This window comes from Primulina huaijiensis, chromosome 5, assembly GCF_012295235.1.
Source record: "Primulina huaijiensis isolate GDHJ02 chromosome 5, ASM1229523v2, whole genome shotgun sequence".
Taxonomy (NCBI): Eukaryota; Viridiplantae; Streptophyta; class Magnoliopsida; order Lamiales; family Gesneriaceae; genus Primulina; species Primulina huaijiensis.
In genome coordinates, this window is record NC_133310.1 from 21,785,617 (window position 1) to 21,802,887 (window position 17,271).

General features: G+C 35.6%; 2 protein-coding genes across 6 annotated transcripts; both read left to right on the plus strand.

The window, feature by feature from the left end:
* The first annotated feature begins 64 nt into the window (after positions 1-64).
* On the plus strand, positions 65-3,170 carry LOC140977156 (KH domain-containing protein At2g38610-like). Of its 3 annotated transcripts, XR_012175369.1 has the most exons (8): positions 67-370; positions 481-572; positions 967-1,118; positions 1,781-1,894; positions 2,025-2,141; positions 2,325-2,468; positions 2,787-3,026; positions 3,059-3,170. XR_012175369.1 is itself a non-coding variant. In XM_073441757.1 (7 exons), the coding sequence occupies exons 1-7, from the start codon at positions 291-293 to the stop codon at positions 2,931-2,933; spliced, it is 843 nt and encodes a 280-aa protein (XP_073297858.1). In that variant the 5' UTR covers positions 65-290; the 3' UTR covers positions 2,934-3,170. The 3 variants fall into 3 exon arrangements, 2 of the variants coding, with proteins under 2 accessions (XP_073297858.1, XP_073297857.1); XM_073441757.1 differs by having other exon boundaries at positions 65-370; positions 484-572; positions 2,787-3,170; XM_073441756.1 differs by having other exon boundaries at positions 2,787-3,170.
* A 1,100-nt stretch (positions 3,171-4,270) lies between these two features.
* LOC140977155 (helicase-like transcription factor CHR28) lies at positions 4,271-15,962 on the plus strand. 3 transcript variants are annotated; one of them, XM_073441753.1, is made up of 12 exons: positions 4,271-4,480; positions 4,951-5,144; positions 5,231-5,447; positions 5,534-6,099; positions 8,108-8,179; positions 8,263-8,337; positions 8,410-9,313; positions 9,946-10,076; positions 11,401-11,622; positions 12,760-13,302; positions 14,104-14,313; positions 15,549-15,962. In XM_073441753.1, exons 2-12 carry the CDS (start codon positions 5,091-5,093, stop codon positions 15,660-15,662), a joined length of 3,108 nt encoding a protein of 1,035 aa, XP_073297854.1. In that variant the 5' UTR covers positions 4,271-4,480; positions 4,951-5,090; the 3' UTR covers positions 15,663-15,962. The 3 variants fall into 3 exon arrangements, with proteins under 3 accessions (XP_073297854.1, XP_073297855.1, XP_073297856.1); XM_073441754.1 differs by having other exon boundaries at positions 4,272-4,480; positions 5,234-5,447; XM_073441755.1 differs by lacking the exons at positions 4,271-4,480; positions 4,951-5,144 and having other exon boundaries at positions 5,266-5,404.
* Positions 15,963-17,271: the final 1,309 nt, after the last annotated feature.

Below are 17,271 nucleotides of genomic sequence, written 5' to 3' on the forward strand. Positions count from 1 at the left end.
TCGAGTAAAGCCCAATGGTGATTTTGCTGTTCTTTTCCCCCTTTCTTGTGTTAAGAAATATCTTAACAGCTCTTTTCTACCCTAATTTTATATTCTTTTTGTTAATTACAATATTATTATATTATTGATACACAGAAACGTTATATATTTGGGGTTAGGGTTGTGTATTTCGTGTCTTTGTATCTCTCTCCTCGTCTATTCTCTTCTCTTCTCGTCATTGCCCTCTTTGAATCTTCTCGAGTTGTGGGTGTTGACACCGAACAGCTGATATTTTGATTTGCAAGCTCCACATGGCGGGTCATTACAATCCCAGCTTCTCGCCATCCAGAACCGTGTCTCCGCAGATTAGAAGCATCCCAGATGCGGACAGGTCTGATTTCATATTTGGTTTGTATTCTTTTTATAGTTTACTTGAAAGATTTTGACGATTCTGATTGATATGGGTTCGCCCTTTTGTGTTTGTTTCGAAACAAATTTTAGTAGTCGGTATTTATCAGAGCTACTGGCGGAGCATCAAAATATAGGTCCTTTCGCACAAGTTCTTCCCATCTGTAGCAGACTCCTGAATCAAGGTTATATTTCGGGAATTAATTGGATCTTCTTCTCCTTCTTTTTGTCTGGATATTTTATGCCTTTTTTCAGACAGCCGCTGTTTGCTTTTATAGGTACTTGTTGGCTCTAGATATTCGTGTTGATAGTTGTTTCTGCATCCATTCTTGTGTCACTTCTTAACATTTTGTCACTCTGACCCATACTTTAGATTAAAAAAAGTACTTTGTAAGGACGATGTCATGAAAAGGTTTCATTTTCTCAGTTATGAGTGGTGGTGCTGTTTATATCAGGTCTTGGAAATCTTTCGTTCAGAATCTAAATGTAAATGAATATTTTGTGTAAAAATACACCTCTTCTAATATATTTGCTGCTGTTTGATCATCATTTGAATGTTCATATTTTTTATTTGTCCAGAGATCTTGCGGGTTACTGGGATGATGCCCAATCACGGCTTCGGAGAATTTGAGAGGCTAAGACATAGAAGTCCCAGCCCTATGGCTTCTTCAAACCTTTTATCAAATGCTGGTGGTACAGGGTTAGCTGGCTGGAACGGACTGACTCGAGAGGTAATTGATTTCTTTGTAATATATGTGCACTCAAATGCTTACACACCGCTAGTGTTGCACTTACAGGCTAAAAGTAAACATGGCTGCAATATTGTTTTCCCTTTTCTTTTTGAATTTGGATATCTATGAGTATCTGTTATTATCTGGAGGAGTGCTTTTATTGCATTATTACCAAAAATTGCCATACCTTGCAAATTGGGTAAGTCCTTCCAAATTTTGGTGCGAGGGTTATGTTAGTATCTCACCTTGGCCTTTCTGTTCACAAGGCAACAATGGAAATCGTTAAAACATAACAATTCCTTCCGTCAATATGGTTGGTATACTGCAAATCTTTGAATCATGTAAACCATCTGTTTAATTAATGCGGCTTCAGGAAAGTTCTTTATGAAAGTAAAATCTAAAGGACTGGGTTCATGGATTTCATTGTTTATGACATAATTTTTCTGTGGCAATTACAAATTACGATCGGATTTAAATTTCTATCAAATTAAAGATTAAATAAGAGGAGTTATGTAAAAGATACAGCATTAACTTTTCATGATTTTCGTTATTATTTCTCGGCTTATTGAATGTGGAAGTGAATACGCTGTGAGAATACCTTCGATTTGCCTTGGGTACCTAATTACTACATACATCCATTTGACTTCTCCACTGTATTTCAGAGGTACGGCCCCCCTGGTATGACAATGAGCTGGCAAGGAGCTCCAGCAAGTCCTAGTGCATACACCGTCAAAAGAATCATGCGCCTAGAAATTCCTGTTGACACCTATCCTAACGTAAGATTTTGATTGAGCTGGTTTCCCTGACTCTCAATAATACATTTTTTGTGCATTCACACTCTTTAGGGTCAGCATGCATTCTTCCTCACTAGAGTATCTTCTTAATGCCTATCTTATGGCCTCATAGTTCAATTTTGTGGGGCGACTTTTAGGCCCTAGAGGAAATTCATTGAAACGAGTGGAAGCTACTACAGGATGTCGAGTATATATTAGAGGAAAGGGTTCAATAAAGGACCCTGAAAAGGTAAGATATTGTCCCTCCCCCTCCTTGTGATAGAGTTTTGTAGCATTTTTTTTGGGAGAATCAAAATTATATGACGTACTTTTATTGTAGAAATGTACATTTACTGCTGATTGGCATGGCATGATTTGAGAATTTAATGGATGTTAAATTTAACTTCATTCTGCTGGTGTTTGTCTTCTGAAGGAAGAGAAGCTACGGGGCCGACCAGGTTATGAGCACCTGAATGAACCGCTCCATGTCCTAATTGAGGCTGATTTACCCGCAAATGTTGTTGATATTAGACTACAGCAAGCACAAGAGATAATCGAGGAACTGCTGAAGCCAGTGGTGTGTATACTTCTATGAAAGAAACTTATTCACCTGCACTGTGTAATTAATTCTCTGTTTTCTGAAACTTCAAATTGCTGAAAAGCAAGTCCGAAGTCTGAATAGCTGGACCCTTTAATTCTATTCACTAGTAAATGCTAAAGATTTCTCCCTGGATCTTCTATCGACTGTGAATTCTGTAATCTCGTCTTAGTTAGACCATGAGTGCCATTGATACTGGCCTCTCTGTAGTTGGAACATGCCAAAACATTCTTGCTTTCGGTTGCTACTGGTCATGTTTTGCACAATCTTATTATTGTTTTGTTTGTTTTCTTGAAGGATGAGTCACAGGATTTTGTCAAGAGTCAGCAACTCCATGAGTTAGCCATGATAAATTCCAACATAAGAGAGGAGAGCCTGGGACCAAGTGGCAGTGTTTCACCTTTCAATACCATCAGTATGAAACGTGCAAAAATGGGATGTTAAGATGTCGAATGCATTAGCTGTTTGTCAGAATTTTCTACTCGTGTGTGTTTTACAATACTATTTAAACACATGTGAGCATTCCCCCTTTAGCATGTAATAATAATATAGGAGAATCCAATAAAAAGATCTTCACAGTAGATGATTTTTTTCTAGGATTCTCTTCGATTTTTGGACTCAATACAGGAAAGAATGGAAATGGGTTCTTGAGTGGATTTAATTGGTTTTGTATTATGATTTCATCAGTTCTTTTTGGTTATTTCCATTTTGTTCAGTGAAATCTTTTGGATTTTATTATATTAACAACTCCATATGTTTGTTTCAAGGGTAAACATTATAGTTTTATTTATTAATCTATCTATTTTTGGCTAAAATCTTGGGGTATTTGGAGTCATGCAAGATAAGACGGTCCTAAGACTTGGACGATATTAAACTTGCGATATAAGAAAGTATGTTTGTGTTTCATGTCATGAAAGAAAATCATCATTAAAGTACATAATCGTGTCCGGAAACCCCAAAACTTAGGAAAATCCACAGATTCAAAATTTTTTTAAAAAAAAACATCCACCAAACCCTAGAAGTTACTTAAGGTTTTGAGCTAAATCTTTGATTGTATTCATCTTTAAATTTATAAATCAGAATTATTATATATATAAAAATTTAAGAAACTAACTGTGAGAGTCATGTGCACATAATTTCACCGAGCATTTAAAATAAATATATAAAAATGTTCTTTTTGTCTAAATCTTACTCTTGTTGGCTTTTTTAAAGTTTGAATCTGAAATATTGTTTAAGAACAATCAAATTACTTGCCACATACTTCTCAGCCAATAATAATAGTAATAATGGCCACATGTGCCAATATATAGATGTATATGAACAACCTTTTCATATCGAGGATGGAACCGGTTTATTATAAAAATAATTCAATCAATCCGATCGTTGAATCAATGGTCGAACTGATAAACCGTTATATATATAACAAAATTTAAAATTTTAAATATAAAATCATTTTTTTACAAATTAAAATGTGCAAACCATTGAGACCGGTTTTTGATAAGTCTTAACTAGTTCGATCGGTCAAACGTTTTTTTAATGTTTTTCGGACTAGTTCCATGATCGATGATCGATTGAACCAGTCGAATCTGATTTTGAAAATGGTATATTTATTATTTATTTTATATAAAAATAAGTAATTTCTATATTAATAGACAAATGAGGTTTGTATGTTTTAATGTAAAGTTTGCACATCAAACTATAATAATCACTGTATATGAATATAAAAAGTATTCATCCCAAAGAAAATTACATCTTTCTCATTTACCTACACAATCGGGCTAATTTGAAATATACACAGACAATTAACCAACGGCTTCGAATTGTCACTCTCATAAACTCGCAGAACCAAATTAAGTACGGAGAGTCTCTTCCCCAACTAGGGTTTTCCTCTGGTACATTCAAGCGCACAGCACAGAAGTCGGGACCAGTTTTCCGAGCATCGACATTCCCTTTTCGCCAGTTCCGCTGTCAATGCCACAATCATACTCCAGGTTTCTAAATCCTTCCTTCACTTCCCTATTTCCCACATTTTTTTTTGTGTGTGTTTTTTTTTACTGAATTGGAACTTTAAAAGCCATTTGACGTAGTCCCAGATTAAAAATTTGTTACTGCTCGTGATGCTTACTTTTTGGTGAAGTTCGAAAGTCAAGATAAAATTTTTCGGCTGAATATTGAGAATTCTGTGTTAAAGATGAAATTAATCTGCTTGAATATTTCTTTCATCCATCAGTGTTGATTTTTTCCTTCAAGACCCGTATTTTTTAAAAAAATTGTTTTTTATGCATGTGGTTAAACCCTGGCGACGTCTGGGTTTCGGACTAATGCGAGTGTATGGCCTAAAATAAATTAAATTTGTCAATTACATCCGTTCCCGCCCTGGTTAAATTAGTTTCCATCCATTTTTATTTGCGTGTTAACCCATTTCATTCAATATTTATATTCTTTTCCCCCTTTTTGGCAGGTTCGACAGGGTTTTGGTATCTTTAGTAACACATCATGTCCTATTCTTGAAGATTCAATGTTTTTTTACCAAGTTTACGTACTTCCACAAATTCCTGTCCATATGGATCCCATGTTTAGCTTAATAAAGATCAGTCAGAAATGCTTACCATTTTTCGTGGAATACTTGGTGGTTTAAGACAAATTTCTTGCATTGTAAGTGAAACATTTTGCCTCCAGATGGTTGTGTCATGCGTCCACTGTTGTGTTTATGCTATTTTGAGGTGTTTCTACATGAAAAGCAGGTCTCTTCAGCATTTGGAAATTTTACAGAGGTGGTAGGTAAATCAGAAATGGCTTCATTGGATCCTATTGACATCAGTTCATCATCCGACAGTGACTCAGACTTACGGGAGATAGACAATTATAGAGAAGGGTCTCCTGTGACGAATAGTGCCTCTTCTGTAAATCTCAGGGTACTTCCATCATGGGGATCTTCAAATCCTCCACATTCGACGAGTAATATCTGAATTGCTGCATGCAAACACCTTCACAGTATTATTGAAGTATATTATATATCAAGTTTGCTTTAATGCATTTGACAGGTTACAATGGTCATTCTCATCAAGTTCTTTCCTCCTCCAAGAGGCCTGCTGTTAATGGAGAAACTTCCTCAAAACGCCACGAGGTCCATAGAGCTTCAAGTTCAAGGATGGCTCGGGATGGGAATTCGCACCAATCTAATGGTTTAAACAATGCTGGTAGATTCAACACTACTCATGAATTACGTTCTTTTCCTGAATCCATGAAGAGAGCACTTCCTGCATCCATCCAACCTTCCATATCGAGAGCGATATCGAACAACTTAGTGGAGAATGTTGGTGGCAGTCAAATTCGTGAAACATATGGAAAATATTATCAACCAGCAACATTATCAGATTCTTTAAATGGAAAGAACCACATGGTCGAAGATTTTCACCGGGTCACTGTGAATGATTCAACATTGTATGAGAAAAGAGGGAATCGGCTATTACCTTCATCTTTGATGATTGGGAAATATTCTCCAACCCTTCAGGTTCTTAGTTCAAATGATTCCATGCATCAAACAGGGGTTGGTGAAGAAAGGATTGCTGGAGCTGATGAGAGATTTGTTTACCAAGCAGCTTTGCAGGTACTTGTTTGACATGATTCCTAATTTCATATTCGCGGGTGATTTGTATAGTGCTTTATATTTGTTGTTTTCCTTGACAATTGGATAGATATTTGTTATCTGTAACGTTGGTATCTCACCTTTTTTCGAATTTTTTTATAAGAAAAGATATTTTATTAATAATTTAATAAATGTTAATTACAATAAGTTGACTAGTGGTTCACTTTCAATAAAAGCTACATAAAATTGATGCTCTATCAATGATACACATAATCCCAATCTTTCAATTATGTCTGGAATCAACACGTTCTTAAATTCCTCATGAGTACTAATCCACATAGCAACATTGATCTTGATTTTATCCCAACAATGTTGTCTTCCGTATTCTAAAAAATTCTTCGATTTCACTTTCTTTATTCCATTTTCTTGGCAATGTTTTATGAGTATTTTTTATGATGATGAAAACCGTAGCTGCTATTCTTCGGTGCACACTGGATAAACCCTCGGGCTAACATAGTAGCGTGCAAATTACGCTAGCTAGGTAAACCGCACTGAGCAAACCCTATGTGACAAACTCGCCTGAAAAATATTAGTAAATAGAATCAAATTCCTGATTATTGATCAAATGCTCATCTACTCTAGCAACTCAGACAGTCCTCTAAGATTTATATTTATTCATGTTGTAGTAGTGCCTTTATTTCTGAAGATTAAGAAGCTTAGTGGGTGACTCTACTCTCTATCTTCTTGTTAACTTTTCAATGATAGAGAGAAGACTCAAAAGAGGAATATAGAACACAGCTAAACATTGTTACTTAATCATGATCAATGAGGGCCTATATTTCCTGACGTGGTTTGACCATAGATCTAGGGCTACAACTCTTTTGTTTTCGCTTAATTTGGAAGTCTATGATGACTATGGGTGAGAAAATATTCTGGGATATCACATGATGGGGGCAACCACTCCAACTAAATAACAACTGAGTCATATCATAGGTTTATAGTTATATCAAACATGATCCGAACTGACTAATTTGATATTTAACTCTTCTTTATTGATCATGTTTGTTTTTTCGTCCCAAATTGGATTACCCCATCATTTCTTTCAACTCCAGGGTGGAGTCATCCATATTTTGGCATATCCTGTTGGCACAAAATTCACTTATTAATTCAACTAATTGTCTAATTGTATTTCTAATGAGTTTTTTAGCTGTTGCCTGATGGTACCAATTTGAACTTTTTTGGCAAATAAATCCGTTTTCAGAAGCTGATTGAAGCCTTTAACATCGCGGTGGTAGGTGGAAATGAAGGAATGTAGGATTAGTTAGAATGAAAACTGAAATGATGATAGAGAATTAGGCTGGCAATATGGAAGAGTAATGTAAAATTGTTTTACAACATCACTCATATGTTTCCATTTCCAGCATTTCGGTGTTTTCCAAATCTTCTTCATCACTATTATTTTGTTCAATCATTATAAACACTTCAACTTTTTGTGATCAACCAGTGAGAGTTCAAATTCTGGGGGTACCAAACTTTAAAATTCGTAATTTTGGAGAAATTGGAATCAGAGGTGGAAATTTCTGATCAGGGCCGGTTTGCCAGTGTGCATCAGTCCAATCTGTACAACTAACTATCTTGTTGAATATTCTGGATTGAATGCAGTTCCTAGTTGAACGTCCATCTCCAGTTTCTAAACAATGGTGGTAATCGAAAAGTATTATTTGTTCTCTACTAGAATTAGACTCCAGTGTGGGTTGCTTCTGAAGGTACTTTGGTTGTATGTGCCTGTATCGAAGTTCTGTACAGTGTTTTCTATAGTTCACTTTTGCAAAATTCAGTAACTTGGACATTGTTCCTCTCTCTTTCTGTTGTGTATTTTTTACTTTATTTCATGTTTGCAACCTACAAAAGACCGACCTATTTTTGAGAAGATTTTCTTGCAACTGTTTACCCAGCTTGAGACCTTATTCCATTTGATTGCTAAATAAGTGAACAATATCATGCTGGACTCGTTGTCATTTTCCTGCAGGATTTGCATCAACCCAAAGATGAAGCTACTTTACCTGATGGCACATTGTCTGTATCTCTGCTTAGGCACCAGGTCATTCATTGTCTGCTTCTGTTAGACACCCTTTAATTGTGCTGTGCACATGTAGTTCTGAGCATAGTACTTTTCACATGCAGAAAACTGCTTTGGCGTGGATGCTCAAGAAGGAATCATCTGGTTTATGCTTGGGCGGAATTTTGGCTGATGATCAGGTCTGCGAATTAGCGTTTCTGCCACTTCATTTTTTCCCCTTCAATCTTTCTTATAAATTTTCCATTTTGCAGGGCCTTGGTAAGACTGTGTCAATGATTGCCCTCATACACGCGCAAAGAATTCTGGAGGGAAAATCTAAGCCCGAAGACTCATGCAATATCCAAACTGAAGCCTTAGATTTGGATGACGATGATGAAATTAGGGATATTGCAGCTGATGAAACAAAGCAGGCTAAAGAGAGTGAAGAATTTACTATACTTCCACAGACGAGTAACAAAGTAACGGGATTTCACTGCAGGAGGCCGACAGCAGGTACATTGATTGTGTGTCCAGCTAGTGTTCTTCGACAGTGGGCTCGAGAGCTGCATGAGAAAGTTACAGATGAAGCTAAACTCTCTGTTTTGATTTATCATGGAGGTAATAGGACTAAAAGTCCTGCATCATTAGCAAAATATGATGCGGTTTTGACCACGTATGCCATTGTGTCCAATGAAGTTCCAAGACAACCTTTGGTTGAAGAGGACGACAGTGAACCTAAAGATGGAGACATATATGGATTATCTTCTACATTTTCCATGGCAAAGAAACGAAAAAAGTTGTCAGCTAATAAGAGGTCCAAGAAGGGTAAAAAAGACATCAATATTTCTGCTTTTGATAGTGATTGTGGCACATTAGCGAAGGTAAAATGGTCTAGGGTTATTTTGGATGAATCTCAAACCATAAAAAATCATAGAACTCAAGTGGCCAGGGCCTGCTGCAGCCTTAGAGCAAAGCGAAGATGGTGCTTATCTGGAACACCAATACAAAATTCAATAGACGAGTTATTCAGCTACTTCAGATTTTTGAGATATGATCCATATGATAAGTACAAAACATTTGTCTCCTCGATCAAGACTTTAATTTCAAGGGATTCAGCCAAAGGATACAAAAAGCTTCAGGTTGTTTTAAGAAATATCATGTTGCGTCGAACTAAAGGTGATTTTCAATTTCTTCTATCATTATTTATCCGTGAGAATACTCTTTAATATAAAATAGTTTTATACAAAAATGTTTCTATCTTTTGAAGAATTCACAGAGGTTTGCTAAATGATATAGGGTTCTTGTTTTATTTAGAAAATATGTTCTGGAATGCGGAAGGTGGTAAAAGATTTGAAAGGATTTTTATTTTTTCAAATCATTCATGATTCAACACTTATCTATGAGTTTTTGACATTAATATGGCGACCATTTTTTTTGTCAAGGGTGATTCTAACTGTTTCACATTCGACAGTATTGAACTGTGTACGTTTTGATTTATTGGTTGTACCAACACTGGATGAATGGATATTGTGGTTTAATATAGTGACCGTTTTTTTTGTCAAGGGTGGAAACTTCGATTAGCCCAGCAGCACAAGTAGTTTTGGCAGATTCTCTGTGTTACTTGATTAATTCTTTTTTTTTTTATCAAATATTATTTCTTTCGAAGACTTTAGTATGTCATTTTTAATCAAAATGGTTAATTTCATGTTGTTTTCGATGAAAATGCAACGATAAATGGCCTCAGTTAATTTCACATGTATAGATAATTTATATTGGCTGATGCTAATAATCCTTTCTTTGTGGCTTAGGCACATTTATTGATGGCAAACCTATAATTATCCTGCCACCCAAGAAAGTACACTTAGAGCGGGTGGACTTTGCTGCAGAAGAAAGGACCTTTTATAGCAAACTTGAAGCAGATTCACGCAAGCAATTTAAGGTTCCTCTTCCTTTGTGTGTGACTCGTGTTTATTTTGATTTGTTTGTGTGTATCTCTCATCCACTTATTCCAGTTTCAATTCAGTTGTAAATGTGTGTATTGATGTGATTCTATCGATGTTTGCTACTGGAATTTGTTGCCAATTTCATCCACTAGTGTTATTCTTGTCCGTGTTTTGGTGCTTTATTAATCATCACTTTTTCATTTTGACTTTAGTTTCCTCCCCTGATGTTACCGGTCCTCTGTAAAATTATTGTGATAGCATCTCTATGGATTCATTGTCTAATAATTATTGCTCATGATATCTTTACTGTTTCTATTTTATTGGATTATGTGGAACTGAATTTGATGTTTTTATATTTGCCTCTGGCATGTGGGTATCCATGTTATTAACTGAAGTAATTTACCTTGAATCATCAGTTGTTGACAATGTTCTTTTTGAAGCTATAGGTACGCAACTAGGGATGGAAACATTAATTTGTGAATGTGGTGGGAATTCTTATGTTATGGTATTGCTACATTATGGTCTAAAACATCCTGGGGCTATCTGCCAAATATTCTTTTATGATGGGCATCATTATCTTAAAGAAGTGGTACTTGTATAAAAAAGGCATTAGGTGCTTTTAGGTGGGATCTAATTTTTTATAATAAGCTGTTGTTGATGATCCCCTTGTAACCATTTTGGTTCATTTCTGGGTCACAATAATGAGTTAATTCCTTTTAATTCTGATATTTTGCAGCTCTCTCTCGTTTTAGTGTCATGTGTAATTGTTGGTTTCAATGTGTCTGCTTTGTGTTTTTATGTTTAATATGGATATATTTAAGGAATGAAATAGGATTACAGTTCATCAGACTAACCATACCTTTTAACCCGACATTGTCAATGATGAAATAGAGACTATTAACTAATTGATAGAATGCTATATGTTGATAGGAAGACTGCTGATGTTGTGGCTTTTTATGAACCAATAGGGTAATTTATACACTTTCCTCCATGTCTACTGGAGATAACTTTGCCCGTTAGACATTAGTAGATACAACATTGAGGTTGGTGCCAGAGAATCTGTTGTCCTTTCAACGATATCAGTAGCACAAACTCCTGGAGATTGTGGTGCCATGAGACAAATTTTAGGACAAGTGTGTCAAAGTCTTTTATTTGCCATGATTTAAATTCACGAGTCCTTTGTCAGATCGTGGTGGTTAATTAGATCTATGGTTTTTTTTTAATGTTTTCACTCATATCTTTTACTTGATGGTGGATTATTGACATTTAGTTTTGATTGCGATTGTAAAAAAGTTTGGGTTTAAAATAGGTAATTTTCAGGAATATGCTGCTGCTGGCACGTTGAATCAAAATTATGCAAATATACTACTGCTGCTTCTCCGACTTCGTCAAGCCTGTGACCATCCATTACTTGTCAAAGGCTTCCGTTCTGATCCTGTTGGAGAAGTTTCCTCTGAGATGGCCAAATCACTCCCGAGGGAATTACTTGTTAATTTAAATAATTTTCTGGAAGATTCTTTGGCCATATGTCTTGCATGCAAAGTACGATATCTCTCATTTAAGACCTTTTTTGGTGCTTATCACATGAACCTGGTTCATCTCATTTAGTCATCTTCTTGGATCGCCAAAACCATTAATCTTCCTTTTACTGAACCTTAATGAAGTCTTCAACGATATTGTTTTGCATAGAACCAATGGCTTGCTATTGTTAATATTGATGAATCATATGGTTGAGAATGGTGCAGAGTTGAAGTGCAAGAATGTGCTTTGTGTTTTGTTAGAGTCCCATTTTTTATGGGAGACGTCTCAATTGGTTTCTCTAATTATGTAGCAGAAATCTATTCAAGGAAATCTCGCATGAAAAATACAAAAAATGTATAATCTTATAAGTAAGTTGGAAGCTCTAATGTTTCGATCATGTGATCGAATGCAAGTTTGATGTATAAATTGTTACCACATATTGCATGCGCAACCTTTTTACCAGATTTTCCAAGATAACTTCTGCTACAAATTTGGATTAAACTTACTTGGTAGAACTGATTACCCCTAAATAAAGATTTAGAAAATCTCAACCTTCTTCATTGGGGGTTGATTAATTTTTTCTTCATAAATTAAGATATTTGTTGACCTCCTGATCTTCGTTTAATTTACTGTTTTTTTGTGCTTTCCTGACCAACTGATCATTTTTTCTTGGTCGATCAAATGCTAGAGGTGACCTTTTGGTCTTGAGGTGATTCATAGATTTTATGCATTGGAAAATGATATGTCTGATGTCTAGTTATCACTTTTTCTGGAGGCTGGCTGTATATTGATGAGATTGTTAAAGGATTCAGTTCTTTCTTTATGCTTGTCAACTAGTATTTTTATGAGTTCCGTATAATGGTCCTGCTAGTGATTGATTTATTGTCTAGTGTCTACGGTGTCAATCATGTTAGGTGTTGGGAACTGTTTATTGGATAATGCTACTGTGAATGCATGCTTGTTGGATTCTTCTCGTCGTGCAACATGTAGGGATGACAATATGGTTTTGGAGATTTTGATAGTTACCATGGTAACAGTTGCATGAGTGATGAAAAATTAATTAATGACAACTTTCATTTGTTGATTTTTCATTGCAGGTAAACCATATGTTAACCACAAAAGGCTAAAGTATTTTTTGAATGGTTTGTTATTCTACAGGATCCTCCTGAAAATGCAATCGTCACAATGTGCGGACATGTTTTCTGTTATCAGTGTGTCTCAGATCATTTGACAGGGGAAGACAGTACTTGTCCAGCCCCAGAATGCAAGGAACAACTTGGTGCAGATCTTGTTTATTCCCGAGCGACTTTACGAAGATGTTTATCTGATGATATTGACAGTGATACCACCGTTTCATATGAAATGGGTGAAAAATCTAAGGTTCTGCAAACTGACTACATATCTTCTAAAATCAGATCTGCTCTGGAAATTCTCAAGTCACATTGCATTTCAAAAAGTCAGAGGTCAAAGTCGTATGATTTGGTTACAGTTGGGGGAGATGCTTCATCTTCAAGTGGTCTCTACTTGGATTCTGAGAGTGAAGAACCTGAAAAGGCCATTGTGTTTTCCCAGTGGACTAGCATGTTGGACTTAGTGGAGATATCACTGAAGAACTCCCATATAAATTTCCGTAGGCTTGACGGTACAATGTCAATAGCTGCAAGAGACAAGGCTGTCAAAGATTTCAACACTGATCCAGAGGTTGGACTTTGATCTCCATGTTACTCAATTTCTTACTAGTTAAAATTTAAGTGTTTTTTTTTCTAAGGTGTCTGGACGTCTTCCATTCTTGTTGGCTTCAATTGTATCTGATTGAAGATATAGTTGTTGAATTTCATGTTGGAGGTTCTTGTCAAAAAAAAAATTACATCGTTGAATGAAATGTGGTGTTTCTAATCAGCAAGTCGCACCAACTTATAGACTTGTCTCTATTGTTAGCATTTATAAAATGATAAAGTCGGGTTCTTCTATATAGAGGAAATGTATGTTTTTAGCCTATAAACTCTTGACATTTTTCATTTTATTGGATACGGAAAATTCTAGCCTACACCGGGGGTAACACTCTTGGTGTGGGATTAGCCATTGGAGGGGTTGTTAAATATGTTAGGATAGAATTTCCCATTGGATGCAGATGATCAAACTTCTATGTTTATGTTTGACAAACGCTTGACATATTTCTTTTAGTTGATTGATTGCAGCAATTTCTAACTCCAAGCATTGGCTAGTGGATAAGAATTCAAACAGTGATAAAAAGAGTTAAATAAGGAGTTACTTCTTCGTTCCAAAATTGAGCTTGAAACATTTCTCAACTACAGAGTACTGTGACTTGAGATGGAAAGTCTGCCCTTCGTCAATCTTTTTACCCACTTAATCATTAGTACCCCAATCACGTGTCTATGCTTTTTTGGTTATCAAATACCATCATGGATTGTGTCAGAATTATTCCTCAGTCCTTTACCTATGGTCAATTGTTTTCCCTTTCAATATTACTTTATTTCCCAGGTGGATGTCATGTTGATGTCTCTAAAAGCTGGAAATCTTGGCCTGAACATGGTTGCTGCTTGCCGCGTAATTCTTTTGGATCTTTGGTGGAATCCGACAACAGAAGATCAGGCTGTTGATCGAGCACATAGGATAGGACAGACGCGTCCTGTTACAGTGTCGAGGTTAACCATCAAGGACACTGTTGAAGATCGCATTTTGGCTCTTCAGGTATCCTCACCTCTAATCTTTTGAACATTGTTTATTGGTTGATATATTTATTTATTGAGCTTTGAGGCTGTATTTATTGTCTGATTGAGTCTGGGTATGGATTGAACACCTTGACATGGTTATTCTAGGCTCTTTTCTGACTCATGCCTCTATGATCATCTCTTTAATCGAATTACAATCTTTTTGTCTAGCCGCTTCATCTTGCTCTCATGAGTATCTTTTTTTTTTGCCATATAATTTCTCAACTCAGTTCATTCTTAATCAGAACCGTATTTCTTTTTCTTGTTTTCCATGAAGTTATTTCTTCTTATTTCCATGAATTTATTTCTCTGTTCGACCAGGATTGCCCAAATACTTGTGGCAAAGTTGTGCATTGCCTATAGTGTGACAGGCTTCTTTGAATTTGTTGAAATTACTGATTGTTTGATTGATTATCCTCTAGTGATACATAGAAGGCATAGGCATCTCTTTTCTATTTTACTCCATCCCTGTAGTCATTCATCTCAGCTGACACTCTTATTTTGTTGAACGCTAGATGTTTTCTATAATTTCTTATTTTTTTTATAAATTTATCGGTATTAGTGTGTCACCATAACTACTGAGGGCTCCTAACCAATCTATTGTCGTAGAATTCTCTAATATTTCTTCAGGAACATTTTGGGTACAAAAACAAGTAAACGTTGGCTACTTGTTTTACCCTATTTCAACAAATAAAGATGTGTTGTAACCCTGCTCAAATGAAACAAACGAGGTTGACTTGACGTTAGATAAATTTAGTTTTAACTAGGTTGACTATTATTTTTGCTTGGAAATGAATATTTTTTGGCCTTCTTATGGACAAAAGGCTGGTATCTAGTAACTTGTTACGTGATCATTATTTTCGAGAACTTGTTAATGTAAAAAGATATTGTTTACTTATTCCTACTCTTGCCTGGAATCCCAATGTGAATGGTTGCTGTTGGCTTGTTTGTTACGTTGGAATTGCTATTGGTTGGCCTCATTTGAGATGTAATATTTGTACGTCATCTGAAGCTCCGTAATTGATGGGGACAATGATAAAATTGAATTCGCTTTTTGCGTTTTGCAATTGATTTCCTGTGTTTTCTGGACTTGAAAGATTTGAGCTAAATGAGTTGATGCAAGTTTAAGGACAATAATGGTGAATTGATTCTTTGACTCTGGTAATTGGTGAGAAATGGTGTCAACTGCTAAAACTCTGTTTATCATGCCTACAGGAAGACAAGAGGAAGATGGTCGCATCTGCTTTTGGTGAAGATCAAAGTGGCATGCCTGCTACTCGCCTCACAGTCGAAGATCTCAGATTTTTATTTGAGGGCTCTGGACGCTGACAAATATGAAACATATGAATATGAAATTGACCGTAGATTTAAGTTTTGATGGCGTGGCAGCAGCATTGCCTGATTTTGTACAAAATATGCTAATGTGATAGTTCTATCGTTCATTGTGTGTGAGCGGCCGCATGTTGTGCCGCACATCATCTAAATTAAAGATTTCTAACCTGTAAATATCCTTATCGCAGTTTTTTTTCAGAATTATTCCATCTTTCTACTGTAAGTTATGCTACCACTTTTGGTTACCTGAATTGGTGTGCTGTCCAAATTTTCGGACCTTTTATGGTCTTCTGTGGATATGTTTGTGCATTGGTTCAAAATGAGGCACATTGTGCGCATACATTTTCTTTCAAGTTGCAAAGCATATATGGATGTTCTTGAGCTATACGGCGGCATCACGAAAAAGAAGTCAAGTGTGTGTTTAGAAAAAAAAATTTGCAATGCTTGTTTTTATTTTTCAAAACTCATTTTATACTATCCAAAATAAAATCAAATATCATAACACCAGTGAGTCTTTATCCCAAAATTACATTTCTATCAATATTTACCCTACTCAGTGTAGTCATTACATTTAAATCAATCAATTTTTTTAGTAACTCTCATAAATATTCTGTTATTACATAATATTCAAGAAAATTATGTAATGTTCAAATCTCAGTTTAATTTTTATATAACTCTCGTAAATTATATAATTAAGTAATATTCTGGACAAGTCTTCAATCTTCAAAATCTCATTTTAACTCGGTTTCAAAAATAAAAAGTTTTTTTTACTTATTATCTATAAAGATTATCAATTCAAGTATAATTTAATACCATTTACTAAATAAAATTTTACATGATTTAATTACCATTCAGAATAAAAACTATTTGATCAACAAATTGTGCCGATTACATTTATAAGCTCCCAAGATTATTTTGAAAAATAATTTTTCCTAATCTCCAAAACTTAAAAAAGTGATTAATGTTATCCATCTAACTCTATATCACCGGGTAAACTTTGACTAATGCTTCGTTTTGGTTCTTTCAACACATGAAGATTTATTCATTGATGCAAAGAAGCTCAAAATCTGTCAACGATAATACTGAACTTTGAGTTAACGACGAAGCCGGGAAGAACCTATTCTTATTTATTTCATTTTATTCATGCTGTTTATTATCGTTTACGAGTGTACATATAGGATTAGTAACAAGAAAGCGCTTATTACAAGCACTGAATCGTGGAGCAGCAGCTACAAGGGTTGAGCCTCCAATTACCAAGAACGCCGCTACATCGGCAAGGATCTTGTCAACAAAATAAAGCAAAGAAATATCTGAAGGAGAAATGGTCATCATAAATCTTTGGTCGAGGGAGGCTATTTCTCACCATGAAAGGGTTGAGTATAGTTCTGAGCGGATAGCAATGAGGAAGGATGTGCAAAATCCACGCCAGACCTGCTTTCTTATGGTTGTACTATGCAGACAAAGATGGACTCAGAGATTAAGGTAGAGAGGCCGCAATATACGCCCTTGAACAATACTAATGAATTACCCAGTCAAATGACTCATGGGAATGCTTAATGTAATTTGAACTTCGCGAGGGAGGTGAAATAGAACATCTTTGCTGCAG